This window comes from Tiliqua scincoides, chromosome 3, assembly GCF_035046505.1.
Source record: "Tiliqua scincoides isolate rTilSci1 chromosome 3, rTilSci1.hap2, whole genome shotgun sequence".
Lineage (NCBI taxonomy): Eukaryota > Metazoa > Chordata > Lepidosauria > Squamata > Scincidae > Tiliqua > Tiliqua scincoides.
In genome coordinates, this window is record NC_089823.1 from 127,696,210 (window position 1) to 127,711,424 (window position 15,215).

Genomic DNA, 15,215 nt, shown 5'->3' on the forward strand with positions numbered 1-15,215 from the left:
CTGTGTTAGTTTTTTTATACATTAACAGTCCCTGCATTGTGTACTTTTGGGGAAAAGACAAGGTATATGCATTTTAAAAAACATTTAAGTGAACAGATTTTAAACGATAGTCTTTGTTACCTTGGGAACTGAGTTCTATTTAAGGAAATGGAGAGCAAAGTGGTAGCACATCCACATGAGAGTCATCAGTGTACAATGCATAGCAACTCAACATGAGGACACCTGCAGCAGCCGGAACCAAGCAGCAAAATAAATTTTCTGTAGCAAAAGGGTGTAATATACAAAGTGCATACATGTCTCCTTAGCTGGCCACAAATGTGGAAAGAGATAGGGAGAAAAGTTAATTATAAATTAGCTACAATCTGCAAATATGAGTTAGGGCAGCATTTCTCGATGTTTGACCCCTACTTTACATGATTCACCTTTTGGAAATATCAGCAAAATTAACTGGCAATGAGGCCATCACCAGGTACTTCCAGATTGGGAGGCCAGACACAATGCAACCAAGAGGCTCAGGATGGACAGAGGGACTGTTTGAATGCATGAAAAGCAAACGCTGGAGCTCTGCCCATCAGGCCAAGCCTCCAACTGCTGCTTGTCATGTTGCATTGCTAGCCTTGCTGCCAGATGGCTGGGGATACCACTGGTGGTATGATTACCACTAGCTGAGAAACACTGGGCAGAGAAGGCCAATTAAAACCTGGATCCTATAAGCCAGTGTTTCAGGACCCAGTTGGTGGGTGGTGCCCCATTAATTTCAATGTATGTTTCATTGTTAATATGTTAGACTTGTTGCTACCATGGTACTTGACTGCATTTGGGGAAATGTTACAGATCTATACTTTTAACAGGCTACTATGTATATGCTTTTAACAATATAAATGGGACTTACTCCTGGGTAAGTGTGGATAGAATGTTGCAGCCTTTGCAATGCTTGGGGAATTTTTAAAAACAGATCAGCAACTGCTTGGGAAGGTTATGAAGGTGCTTTATTTTAAATAAATTTTTACTTATTGTAAACTTTTAATTTACTTACTTGATTTTGTTGTATGGGGAAGTGTTAAAAATTTTCCTGCTTGATGTCACTTGTCACTTCTGGCGAGTCCCTACAGATTAGCATTCTAAAATGTGGGTCCCAGTGCTAAAATGTTTGAGAACCACTGCTATAAGGCATAGGAAAATAACAGATGAGTTTTTGATGAAGTCACATACGACGTGGATGGCTCTGGAAAGCTGCTGTAGTGGCTAAGTTCTCTTTTTCCTGACTATGGACAGCGGATGTCAGGACTGATGCTTGTTTCATAATTGCTTGTATCAGTGGCGTCGCTAGGGGGTGCGGGCCACATCGGGTGATGTGCACAGGAGGGGGTGAAGCACACTGGGGGGTGACATGCTAAAATCACGGTAGTTAGGGGTAACCCCATCATATTATATACCGTTGGATGCAGAATTTTGAGTGGAATGCAATGCAAAAAACCAGAGTGAAACATCTCCCTTCTTTCAAAAGTTACAGCCAAAAACCCGGAGAACAAAAAATGCATGGATCTGTATGGAAAGTGAAAGTGCGCTGTAACGTGTGCTTACTTGTGAGTAGGCAAACATACCTTAGTCCATCGGAAAGAGCAGGTTGAGAGGAATCCAATGACACCAGAAAGGTCCTGATCCAATGAAAGCAGCCCCCAAAAACACCTGAGAAGGAAGTCTCTCCCTCCAAGCAGATGAATGTATTGAGCCCTATAGAAAGCAAAACTAAGCCTCATGGTCACATTTACTTGAGTAAGCAAACATGCCTTGGGTGGTGTGGAAGATCAGGTGAAGGAGAGTGCAAGGCTACCAGAATGGTCCTGATCCTATGCACCTGCAGCTAAACAAGTGCTCCAGAAGGCAGACTTCAAAAAGGATCTAAACAGATGCTTCAGCTGATAAGGTGAACCTTTTTGAGACTTGCAAAGCCAGGTGGCTCCTGACAGTGATCTGGTTTAAACAGAAGTTCTTAAATTGAGGTAGGGCTGAAAACCTTACTGATTTTGGAGGTGGGGTGTTATTGCAGGCAGGCTACAAGGGAAATTCACTTGGACGAACAGGGCTGGCTTCTGCTTATTTATTTGTTTTACTTTAATTATTTATACTTATTTATTTTAATTTGCCTGATGATGTCACTTCCACCATGAAAAAGAGCCATTGTTCATCCTCAGCTATTTCAATGCTAGAGTTGGTGCTGATCACAGTTCATGGCCCGCTTGCTTAGGGCAGTTCGGCACTGGGAGGATGAATGAAAATGGCCAGCGCCTGCTAGAGCTTTGCCGTCATCACGGTCTCCGCGTCAGCAACACCTTCAACACGAAGCCCCAACATAGTCTCTTGGAGACACCCAAGATCAAAGCACTGGCACCAGCTCAACCTGATTCTTACCAGACGCTCCAGCCATCCCAGCATCAAGAGCACACGCAATTATCAGGGTGCTGCTGCCTGCGACACTGACCACTCCCTGGTGTGCAGCAGAGTGAAACTGTTAACTAAGTGACTGTATCACATGAAAAAGGAAGGAAGACCTTGCATTGACATCAGCAAGACCAGGGGCCAGGGAAAAGTGGAGGAATTTGCACAAGTGCTTGAGGAATCTCTTCCAGACCCGGCCGATGCAGATGCATCCAACAAATGGGAACATTTCAAAAATGCCATTTACAACACTGCCTTGTCCATATTTGGCAAGAAGACCAACAAGACGGCAGACTGGCCCTAGGTCCAACACAGAAGAAAACTGCCCCTCTGAAGTCTGCCACAGGTGAGGTCATCCAGGACCCAGCGCAACAGATGGAATGCTGGGTGCAGCACAACTCTGAGCTATATTCCCAAGAAAATGCACTGAACAACATCAAGTGCCTGCCTGTGTTGGAGAAGCTTGACAGTGAACCAACCCTAGAAGAACTTCACGTGGCCCTGGACTCCCTCGCCTCTGGCAAGGCACCTGGAAAGACAGCATCCCTGCTGAAGTCCTAAAGTGCTGCAAAGAGATCATCGCCACTGAGCTGCATGAAATCCTCTGCTGGAGAGAAGGTGGAGTACCACAGGACATGAGGGATGCAAACATCGCCATGCTGTTCAAAAACAAAGGAGACAGGGGTGACTGCAATAACTACTGCTGCATCTCTCTTTAGTGTTGTAGGAAAGCTGTTTGCCCGAGTTGCACTGAAGAGACTCCAGGTACTTGCAGAGAGCGTCTATCCAGAATTGCATTGTGGATTCCGAGCCAACAGGTCCACCACTGATATGGTATTCTCCCTTAGACAGCTGTAGGAGAAATGCAGAGAACAATGACAGCCACTCTTTATAGCCTTCATAGATCTCACGAAGGCTTTCGACCTGGTCAGCAGGACCGGCCTCAAGATTCTCCCCAAGACTGGATGTCCACCCAGGCTCCTCAGCATCATCAGGTCTATCCACGAGGACATGAAGGGCACTGTAGTCTTTGATGGCTTCACATCAGACCCCTTTGACATCCAAAGCGGAGTGAAGCAGGGCTGTGTTCTTGCGCCAACCTTGTTTGGGATTTTCTTCACTGTCCTGCTGAAGCAGGCCTTTGGAACTGCAACAGAAGGCATCTAACTCCTGACCAGATCAGACAGAAAGTTCTTCAACCTCTCCAAACTGAGAGCAAAGTCCAAAGTCCAGCTGAAATGTCTGCATGACTTCCTCTTTGCTGACGATGCAGCTGTCACCACCCACTCTGCCAAAGATCTCCAGCAGTTCATGAACTGTTTTAGCAAGGCCTGCCAAGACTTTGGACTGACAATCAGCCTGAAGAAAACACAGGTCATGGTTCAGGATGTGGACTCACCTCCCTGCATTACAATCTCTGCGCATGAGCTGGAGGTTGTCCATGACTTTGTGTACCTTGGTTCAACGATCTCCGACACTCTCTCTCGATACCGAGCTAAACAAACGCATCCGTAAAGCAGCTACGTTTTCCAGACTCACAAAGAGAGTCTGGTATAACAAGAAGCTGACAGAACATACCAAGATCCAGGTCTACAGAGCTTGCGTCTTGAGTACACTTCTGTACTGCAGCGAGTCCTGCTCACAACAGGAGAAGCTGAAGGCTTTCCACATGCGCTGCCTCCGATGCATCCTCAGTATCACCTGGCAGGACAAAGTTCCAAACACAGTCCTGGAATGGGCTGTATACACTGCTGAAACAGATGTCTGCATTGGCTTGGTCATGTCATGAGAATGGATGATGGCCGATCCCTAAGGATCTCCTCTATGGAGAACTTGTGCAGGGAAAGCGCCCTACAGATAGACCACAGCTGCGCTACAAGGGTATCTGCAGGAGGGATCTGAAAGCCTTAAGAATGAACCTCAACAGATGGGAAACCCTGGCCTCTGAGCGGCCTGCTTGGAGGCAGGCTGTGCAGCATGGCCTTTCTCAGTCTGAAGAGACACTTTGCCAACAGAGTGAGGCAAAGAAGGAAGCCCCAAAGCTAGGGAGACAGACCAGGGACACGCTATACTTGCTCTCAGTGTGGAAGGGATTTTTCACTCCTGAATCAGCCTTTTCAGCCACACTAGACACTGTGCCAGAACCACCATTCAGAGCGTGATACCAGTCTTTCGAGACTGAAGGTTGCCAACATAGCTTTTCAAGACAAAATTGTTTTAAGCAAGATATAGCATTTGCACTGACTACAACATTCTAGCAAAAACAAAACAATGCAGAGGGGAAATTTTGGAATGATGCATTCAGTTTTAGCAAGGGTGTAGGAATGAAAGAGGACAGTTAACTTTTGGTGTCACAGTAGATGCTACAGTGTTTATCAGGAATTGGCATTTGTACAACCCTCTGAATAATGTTCATAGGAATAACCACCATCTTTTATCAATAACAGACCCTACATTAGCTGAATTTTTTTAACTAAGACTCTGTTCTGTTTTTACTTAGTAAATACTCAGTCCTGTCTAGGACTCACTGCAAGATTAGCCTAACTGAACAATGAAAAAGAAAAACCAAGTCACTTCACAGGACCTTGTCCTTTATCTCATGCTACACTGCTGGCAGCCCAAGAGATAATAGTAGTAAAAAAAAGCTACGTTTTCAGCAAACACAGCACCCACCTATGCTTATCCAGCCACAGAATAAGCCCCTGGGTTATCAACTGTAGACAGTGATAGGGTAATTATTGATGTCTCCTGAGCAGCAGTAAGTCAGAAAATGTTCATACTTCATAGATACAAGTTTACACAACACCCATTTGAACACACCTAGGTCACTCGTTTGCTCCAAAAAAAAAGAATGAGGCGTAGCTCCCTGCATGCAAGATTGTTATGTAGCTCCAGTTTGTGGGAATAAGCTGGGGGTGGGGGTGAGAAATGGTACAGAAGGAGCCTCAAAAAGTTGAACCAGAATGGAAGCTGGGAAGTGCAAAGTTCCAGTCAAGCTCATTTGGAGAGAACTAACACTTCAAGGGTGATGAAATCTTACTACTGAACTAACATACATGCAAGACTAGGTATGAAGTCACAAAAATACATAGCATAAGTAGTCTTATTACATTCTTGATACACAACACAGCAAACAGTCAGTTGCATGGCTACTTCCTGCACATGTCAGCTTTCAAACATATCTTTGGAGGGTGGAAAGGATCCCACTTTTGAAGGAACATTATAAAGCAGGCCATGCTCAACTGCTCTAGGTTCACACTCTCACACAAAGCTATTTCCCTGACCACTGTCAGGTATGATATGCCTGACATCAGGAAGCTGTCTGGTTTGGTCTTGCACAATTCTGCCTTATGCTGGAGAGCAGCCGCGTGCTCCGTGTAACAATGGCTTCTTCTAAAATTACAAGTTTGCAGCACCACTACTTGTCACTTTTGCCAGTTGACAAGCAACTGGGTTAAGATTTAAGAAGAAACATGTGTTTGTTATGCTTGATACCATTCTTTGACCTCATTTGAGACAAATCCTTCAATCTGACCTTGGAATAATTTCTTAACACAGAAGCACAACACTGAATAACTCTTGAAAAAGCCAGCTGCTTTCCATTTTGCATCCACTTGCTCTAGGCCTGCAAGGCAGCTGCTTCTTGGCCATAGCCTGATAAGGTGTTTTTGAGTTTTTGCATTTCAACACACTGTTAATCACCCATGAAAGCCTCAGCTAGATAGCAAGAGGTACACATTGTCCTACTACACTAATAATTGGCTTGACCAATGCTTCAAACATTTGCAGGTAAACTACAATAGATTTAGGCTTAAATTGATACCACACATAAAAATTTAGTATCCTGTGATTCAAACAGTATTACTTGTGTATTTTAAGTTACAATTTTTTCAGACTACAGCATACAAGCAATGCCTCGTTGTGTAGATTTCTTGCCTATCATGCTTGTTTCTGCCGCCAAGGATTCTTTTCACTCCCTCTGCCTTAACAGTCATAATACGCCATGATACACTGAAGAAATCCATCTTTCCTTGACTGTTTAAGAACTCAATATCAGTATGCAAAACTCCATATTCAGGCTTCAAATTTTGTCCTCCAGTAAGTTACTCTGGTTTGTCAAATGGCAAGAGAAGCGAGGTCCACTTCAGAAAGAAAGCGTTCTCCTGTATTAGTCACTTTCAGGTGGCTAAGAAGCAGTCAGGGGTGGCTGGTCCATCTTCCAGTTGCAGGGTCACCATTATCTGAAGACAGTCTTATACATGCACTATGGCCAGGCTACACTACTGAGATGTCAAAATTCCAAGTGCACAAGAGCTACAAAAAGCTTGCTGAAGAGCCCTGCTCAACACATGAAACCAAGAGGCATTACCTATGCTGGGTTTAATATGAGTTTTTATTTTAGACAGCCTACATGACAAGTTTTGTTTTAAAACAATGCCTCCACTCCAATCAATTCAGGGTCAGAATATATCAAATTAAGCTCAAGATGGCATCAGTCCAGTTTTCAGACATTGCTGAGTCATGATGTTTTGTTGATGAATAAAGAGCAGCAGCCAATTATGATGACAGATGATCCGGAAGGGTTGGTCTCTCGTTACTGTTAAGAAATTAATGATGGTTAGCCTGTGCACACACCAGTCCTTTATATCAACATTCAGTACTCACTGTGAAACTGTTTTCCCCTATTCAATCTGAGCTGCCACATTATCAGGCAGACAGAAAGCGCAAGGAAGTTGCTTTTGCATCTTTATGCAAGCCAGAGAGCAAAGAATTGTTCTTGGCCTATCAGCGGATGCTTAGAGTTTATACTTCATGCCTTTCCTAAAAATTGAAAAAGGCAATCTAAGGCCATTTTCAGCCATGGAACAGATCTCTGTAAAACTAGCAGCACTGATTTCAGACACCATGAAATAACAAAAAACTGCTAAAATTTAAGAAGTGCTAAAAATTTAAGGAGTCTATGAAGACCTCTGAATAGCTCTCTCCAAACCAGAAGATTGCAACAAACTGGCCAAGTGGATTCTATGCAAGTTTGTATCAAGTGCCACACATGGGGAGAAAATTATTTACTTCAAATGCTCATTGATGGCCTCTGAACTCGAAGTGGCAATGTAGTGAAGAGTTCTTAAAGTCATGGTAGATAGTTCAATGAAAATACTATACTAGGATAAATCTGTGTTATTGTTTTATTTGGAAAAGTGAGCAGCATTCCGGTTGTAAAAAGCAAGCTAACACTAGGAGAGCAACCTATGTTCCAAGGGTTGAAGTCTCTTCTCTACAAAGAAAACTAAAGTACTTGGAACTTTGTAGTTTTAGGTAAAATGTGAGATTTGATTAAAGATATGGATTATGCAGAAATATTGCTAAGTTCTTCCTCTTTAGGACTTTAGCAAGTCAAGGTAAAATGGATGAAAAAAGGCAGGTCTCTGGGTGGACAGATGAACGCTCCAGGTTTAGAGGCAGAATGCCTCCAAATATCTGTTGCTGGGGAAAAATTATGATGGCAACAGCTGTCCTATTATTTATATGCCACTTTTCAACAAAAATTGAAAATGATGTACATAAAATAAAGATGCTGTGCTCTTTTTTAAATTATGCACTTGTGGGGTTTTCTATAAGGACATGGTTGGCCAGAGTCTAAACGTAATGCTCAACTAGATGGACTAGGGTTTTTATGGGATGAATCACACTGTCAGCAAACAAAGATTCAACCATTCAAGTCTTCCATCAACAATTTTTCTAATGAATACTTACACATTTTTCCATTTCTAATCCATCCTTAAAGAAAATCATATAGGGAGTCACACCATCCTCACGGAAATCCAGCAACCCCACCATACCATCTGGATTCATGTTCTCTCCTACAAAAAACTTTAGAAGAAAAAAGTCTGTTGACATAACCAAGTTATTATAAGGATTCCCTCCCATATCAATTAAAATTGCTTTGGCCAAGTATAAGCCATTTCTATAGATTATCAAATTTTAAGCAGTTGCAACAGTCATTATGCTGAAGCTGCCTTACAGTAGGCAACCTCCATCACTTGCTACACAATTTCACTTACTTGCAGGAAAACATACACTTTAGAACTTGCCTGGTAATTTTTGAAGTTTGCAAGAATATGTTTGACTTGTTCAGCAGCTCCCGTCATGAACGGCTTTACTCTCTCTGGTTTTGTTTCTTCAAGTCTGGCCTTGATTCTAGAAAGAAAAATTAATTCTTGAATAAGTACAGTTTAAGAAGTTATGAAACTGCAGTTCTTTTTTCAATGGGCTCAAGTTTCCAATGAAAAGTCTACAAAAGAAATTCAGCAGTGGCCTTTGATTTGCCCCCTGCACCTTCCTTCATTTTTAAGTCATTTCCTGGAAACTTAATCTTTTACTAATTTACAACTTATGTATGTTATTCATACAACAGTAATCTCACAAGACAAATGCCACTTTGAGCAGACTTCTATGTACTTCATTAGTATAGCATTAGTAGCAGAATAACCAAAGGTTATCCCAGATGGGGAGCAGAGGCTTCCATTTGTGCCAGATTAAAAATTCATGTAAGGTCATACAAGACATGGTTTAGAGCCAGTTTACAGTTACACCATACTATTGCTAATTCTGAGCCTGAGTAATTAAACTACATAGCCTAACAAAGCAAGAAACCAAATTCTCAATAGTAGAGATTGACCACTCCTGCCACCTCTTCTCACCACTAAGCAGTTCAAAACTGAACAATTGCAATGATGGATCTGCCTGCATTGCCAGAATATTGTGATGTATACTGCACCAGCACTGCAGTCGCCATGCAATGCCTGTTGCCATAGTGGACGTCTGGCTGTAAATGATTCTTAGGACTTCAATATCCACAGCAATTTGATTGAACTGTAAATGTCAAACTTACAGTCTACTGCAATCTGAACACTTGAAGAACTCAAGTAACTTAACAGAATACAACTGATCCCATTCAATCAAGATTTTCCTACCCGTTTCCAATTTAAACTCTAACCCCAAAAGTTCAACCCTGAAACAGGTAGGTTTCACAATGCTATCAAAAGTGTTTTGGCACTTAAATTTTGGCAAGACTGCATAAAGGAATTCTACTGGGGCAGCCACCAAGAATAGCTCATTATATCTTCAACAACTGAACCTGATACACCAAAGGTGTTTCCATGGGACTTCTGAGGCTGTACAGGACACATGGAAGGTAGCTGACTCTGGGATAAACTGGGACAAAAGGAAGCTTCTCAAGTTATAAGAGCTCTTAAGTTGCATCCAGAAGAAACAAGAACACCAATGCAGATGATTCCCACATCATTTAACAGGCTCCCAGCAGTTAGATTCTGTTAGGAGGTAAAATACTGCATACTGTAGGCTACGCAGCATTTTACAAGGTCATTCTTACATATTCTGGCTGCTGTAGTCTAGCCTAGAGGCAACAAAGGCCTGAATCACTTACGATTTCAAGTAGTCCTTGATGTACTTCTTGTAAGTGTCTTTAGTGAAACTTGTTTCTTGAAGGTGGTGGTTCATTACGATGTCAACCCCAGTGACAACTGTGGCCTCTGCACCTTCTCCTTCTGGACCTTCAGCAGATGCATTTCCACCAATCAAAGCATCATCTATTTCACCTTCTTTTCTGCTGACCATCTGTTCAATTAAAAAAAGACATGGCCTTGTACTGACAGCACATATTTCTGTGATGAGGTACAATTTCCCTGCAGCTTATTCATAAGCAAAGCCACAAATGGGAGCTTTGACATTTCAAAGCTTCCACAGCTTTTAAATGACTAAGGACATTTAAGAGTACAGCTGTACAAAAAGTGCTTGTCAGTAAGATATCAAGCTGCCACTGAAATCTTGGTTCACAAAAGCCAGTTAGGTAAGTTACATAGTCTTATCTGAAAATTCACGTTTCCAGATGCCTCTAATAAGAATCTCCAATAATTAGCTGTCAGTTTTTTCATCCTTTTCATGTGAATATAAAAAGTATATTTTGAATCAGACTATAAAAAGCATGAGGTAAGATATAGTGATGGCAAATTAGTTTTTTTCCAACACTCCAGCATCCTCATTTCAGCCTTTTATACTGACAAGTATGAACTGCATCATGGAGCTAAGAGCTGTAGGTCTTGCACCCCAGCCTCTCCATGTCTCTTCAGAGGCTTGTCTACAATGACAACACACACTTGCACAAGGACATACAAATAGAGACTGAAATCAACTTCTTCTCTCCCAGACATCTAATTACAGAAAAGCCCTTAGAGCCTAAACAGCTAATTATTTGGTTCTACAAATAATAGCTACAATATACAATTGTAGGTACAAGGTACAATAAATGTTTAAAATACTCTGAGCTGATGTAGCAGTGTTCAGAGTGTCTTGTACACATTATGTTACCATAATTCTTACAGAACTGTAAATATTATCTGTATTGCAGATAGGAAGTGGCTCACATAAGGCCACTAAGTATGCTGTGGGATGTAAGACACAAGATATCTCAATTCACATCTCAGCATCCTAGCCACTGTGCTACATCAATGCTTAATTGAATCCTACTGATTCCAGCAAGATCCAGCACCCACTGGGGGGGGGGGTAGTACTTTACACAGCTATTCAAGACTTGCAGTTAGGTTAACTGATCATAAGTAATGACTTTAGTCTCTCAGTCTTCTTTGCAAAGTCTCTAGAAACAGCAGCAAATCTCAAATGAAGACTGGCCACACCTGGTCAACTTCTGCTGTTAACTTCATCCCTAGTACATCAGGCTCCCTCCCGAGGCAATAGGTACAGTCCGATTTGGCACACTTGCATGAAACACCAGCATAACCATTACAACGTACCTTCCCCTCCACTTCCAGGCAAAGCCCATTGGCCACTTCTTTGATCTTGTAGATGTCCGAGAACATCTCATCTTCTGCAGGAGGGAGAAAGGAAGGGAGATGGATGAGAATTTTAAGAGCTGAAGACTCTCTCCCAACACTGCATCTCAGGCCACAGGTAGATACCTCTGGATACGAGACACCTACTTCATTCATTTTCCCAGACTCCTCAGCAGCCTACATGCATACACACTTTTACACACACACCCCAATGACGAATAGAGCAACCTGCAGCCTGAATTTCCAGTGTTGCACTGAAAGTGTCTGTCTGCCACCACGGTTCTCCCTGGGCATGCTACCCCTTGTCAAGTCTATGGCAAAAGCACTCCATAAGCTTTACAACAAGAGAGAGAAAAGCCAGCTCCATTCGAGGCTGAAGGCCAGCATGCAACTAGCCTGTGGAACTCCCTGCCAAAGGATTTGAGGGTAGCACTTGGCCTAGAGGCCTTTAAAAGGGGACTGGTCAAACTTCTGGAGGCAAAGCCCTGCAAGGGTTACAAGCCACGATGGGCAATGTGGGGCCTCCTGGGTTTGGAAGTGGGCTCCCTCAGGCAGCCAGGCGCAAGGGAGGGCCCCGGGACGCAGGCCTCTTGTGGGCCCCCTGAGGCGCCTGGTGGGCCACTGTGAGATGCAGGAGGCTGCCCTGGGCCTGCTGCAAGGGCTGCCACTCTAGCCTTGGGCCACCTTGAGGGCCCACACAGGGCCCTGGACGCACAGGCACACCACAGGATGTGGTGATGACGTCTAACCTGGACGCCTTTAAAAGGGGATTGGACAAGTTTCTGGAGGAAAAATCCATTATGGGGTACAAGCCATGATGTGTATGCACAACCTCCTGATTTTAGAAATGGGTTATGTCAGAATGCCAGATGCAAGGGAGGGCACCAGGATGAGGTCTCTTGTTATCTGGTGTGCTCCCTGGGGCATTTGGTGGGCCACTGTGAGATACAGGAAGCTGGACTAGATGGGCCTATGGCCTGACCCAGTGGGGCTGTTCTTATGTTCTTATGGCCGAGGCAGCTCACCCGCCCTTCCGTGGCTCTCACAGCAGCGGCTGTAGCAGCGCGACGCATGCTCAGTGGGCAGAATGGCGGCCCGGGATAGCCTGACCCGACTCTCTCTCTCCCCCCCACCTCCTCCGCCCGCCCGCTGCGGGCCGCGCAGGCGCAGTGGCGGTAGAGCTCGCGCACCAAGCTGGCACCAAGCGGGGCTGCGCAGGCGCAGTGCGTGCCTGGCCCTGAGAGTGCCGGCGCCGTGGTTCCCCCTCCCCCACCCCCGCGGCAGGTTCCAAGGCCCCTTCGCTCACGGCTGATGCAGTCGCGGTAGATGATCATGGTGGAGGTGGCGGGCGAGGGCGGGCCGAGCTGGGGCGCGGTCTCAGGGAGCGGAGCGGCTGCAGCGGCCCCCGGCACGAGCGAGGAGCAAGGCGGAAAAAGGCCGAGGCGGCGCCTCAGCTGAGCTCATATAGTCAGCAGGGCACGTCCCTGCCATCCGTGCGCCGCCAATCCGCGCGCTCGTCGCCACGCACAGAGCTGTGACGTCACGACGCGCGCGAGGCACGCCCCTCGGCCCCTCCTCCCGGCGCCTGGCCGCTCTTGCCCTCTGAGCGGGGGCCGGTCTGTGGAGGGCCTCGAAGGCCCTCTGCGCATGCGCTGCCGTTGGGGTCCCCCTCCCCTCCCAGGTGCTTGTTGGTGCAGCCTCGGCCTCCTTCTTCCTTAGTTTTAGTGGGAGCAGAACAAGAGCCATGCTGGATCAGGCCAGGGCCCAGCTAGGCCAGCCTCCTAGACGCCTCAGGGGGCACACTTGTGCCACTCCCTGGCAGCTGGCACTCTGTAGTAGTATAGGAGGTAGGAGTGCACTGCATAACTCACATAAGAGGGACGTGTGGTGGGTGGGGAGGCAGGTGAGGCAGAGCCTCCCCACTGGAGTCTGTCAAAAAGCGCCGCTGCCGTGTGAGGCACCAAGCACCCACAACCCATGTGTGGAGCACATCCCCCCCCCACACACACACCTCCATTGGGTGAAGATGCTGCGTGTGTGTGGGGGGGATGTGCTACACACGTCGGTTGTGGGTGCTTGGGTGCCTCACACGGCAGCAGTGCTTTTTGTCAGACTCCAGTGGGGAGGCTCTGCCTCACCTGCCTTCCCACCCACCGCATGTCCTGGAACAGATCAATATAGAATCCAAGATGGGAGCTTACCCAACGTTACAAATCAACAATTATCACTTAGCCAGAAAGAACAAAATGAATCTGTTTTAATAATTGGCTCCTCCTAAATCAACCCGTAGTACAGGTGCCGCCAGTGGTACTTGAGCTGGTGTCTGGCTGTACTCATGAGACCTCTGGACACTTGCTGCTCAGCAGCAAGACCAGGAATGCAACACAACAAAGAGCGGTAGAGGCTCACCTCAGTAGGCAGAGCTCCAAAGCAAGCTTCTCCTTGCTTGGAAAAGCCCTCCCATCCACCCTGAGACTCATATTGGTGTTTGTCATGTCACATCTGGCCTCTCAACCCAGAAGTGACTGGCAATGATGTTATCACTGGTGGTACTTTGAAAAGATGGACCATGTGAAGTGGTACAGTGCAGGGCAAACACTGAGAAATACTGTTCTAAATCATTACTGTATATACCAAACTTTCCACATGCGCTGCCTCCGATGCATCCTCGGCATCACCTGGCAGGACAAACAACAACACAGTCCTGGAACGAGCTAGAATGCACTGCTGAAACAGAGACGCCTGCATTGGCTCGGTCATGTCGTGAGAATGGATGATGGCCGGATCCCAAAGGATCTCCTCTATGGAGAACTTGTGCAGGGAAAGCGCCCTACAGGTAGACCACAGCTGCGATACAAGGACATCTGCAAGAGGGATCTGAAGGCCTTAGAAATGGACCTCAGCAGGTGGGAAACCCTGGCCTCTGAGCCGCCCGCTTGGAGGCAGGCTGTGCAGTGGCTCTCCAGTTTGAAGAGACACTTGGCCAACAGACTGAGGCAAAGAGGCAAAGAAGGAAGGCCCATAGCCAGGGAGACAGACCAGGGACAGACTGCACTTGCTTCCAGTGTGGAAAGGACTGTCACTCCCAAATCGGCTTTTTCAGCCACACTAGATGCTGTTCCACCACCATTCAGAGTGCGATACCATAGTCTTTCAAGACTGAAGGTTGCTAACTACTATACCGAACTTATGGGCCCAGAAACTATCAATCCTGAAAGCTTTTGTATTAAGTGAAAGTGATATCATTAACGAAAGCCTTCCCATAAAATTGACAGTGCTTTGTGAAACAAAAATTGTATTTGGACAGCTTATTTAATAATACTAATAATATTAATACATGTATTTATATACCGCTTTTCTTGTTCGTCAGATTTCTCCTCAGACTTCATTCAAGGCAGTATACATGGGCAGGCTGTTCTAAATCCCCTTAGGGATTTTTACAATCAAAGAAAGGTTCTATCTTTCAAGAACCACAACATTTCAGATGGATCTTTTTGATCTGGTGTCAAATTCTGGCCTCCGATTGCCTCCCACGCAAACTGACAAACAGCTCCTTCATCTCTCACATGGAGGGCGGCCAAGACGCTTCTTCGCTCACACCAAAGAGCAGGTGGAATAACTCAGCTCGGCTTGTCAGCTGCTTCAAGGTCTCACCATTCACGGTGCCGGTGGCCTCGAACTGGCGACCTGTGGATGTTATCTTCAGGCAAATGGAGGCTCTACCCTCTAGACCAGACCTCCTTACTTAACAGTAAGAGAAGGGTTAACAGCAGCAAAATGGAACATGAAGAACTGTTCATAAAACTCTGAACAAGAAAAAATACATTGGAAATGTGAGTTATAAACTGAAGCCAAACTCTCATAAATTTCCAGCAATACACTACACTCAGTGAAAGCCACTGAGGT

The 15,215-nt window shown here is 45.4% G+C and overlaps 1 protein-coding gene and 1 non-coding gene across 3 annotated transcripts in view; both read right to left on the minus strand.

Annotated features, from left to right (window-relative positions):
- Nucleotides 1–12,775, minus strand: part of TPT1 (tumor protein, translationally-controlled 1) — a 302,395-nt gene extending 289,620 nt beyond the window's left edge. The window contains exons 1-6 of one of the 2 annotated variants that reach the window (XM_066622682.1): nt 12,616–12,771; nt 11,271–11,344; nt 9,887–10,077; nt 8,532–8,637; nt 8,194–8,310; nt 6,815–7,036 (exon numbers count right to left, since the gene is read on the minus strand). In XM_066622682.1, the coding sequence (XP_066478779.1) occupies nt 7,034–7,036; nt 8,194–8,310; nt 8,532–8,637; nt 9,887–10,077; nt 11,271–11,344; nt 12,616–12,643 (519 nt within the window). In that variant the 5' untranslated portion in view covers nt 12,644–12,771 and the 3' untranslated portion in view covers nt 6,815–7,033. Of the gene's footprint in view, nt 1–6,814; nt 7,037–8,193; nt 8,311–8,531; nt 8,638–9,886; nt 10,078–11,270; nt 11,345–12,615 lie in introns of those variants that run through there. The other variant, XM_066622683.1, reaches the window with a different exon arrangement.
- LOC136647082 (small nucleolar RNA SNORA31) lies at nt 7,110–7,237 on the minus strand. Its single transcript, XR_010794249.1, has one exon. It is a non-coding gene; the product is annotated as a small nucleolar RNA SNORA31 (small nucleolar RNA).
- Nucleotides 12,776–15,215: the final 2,440 nt, after the last annotated feature.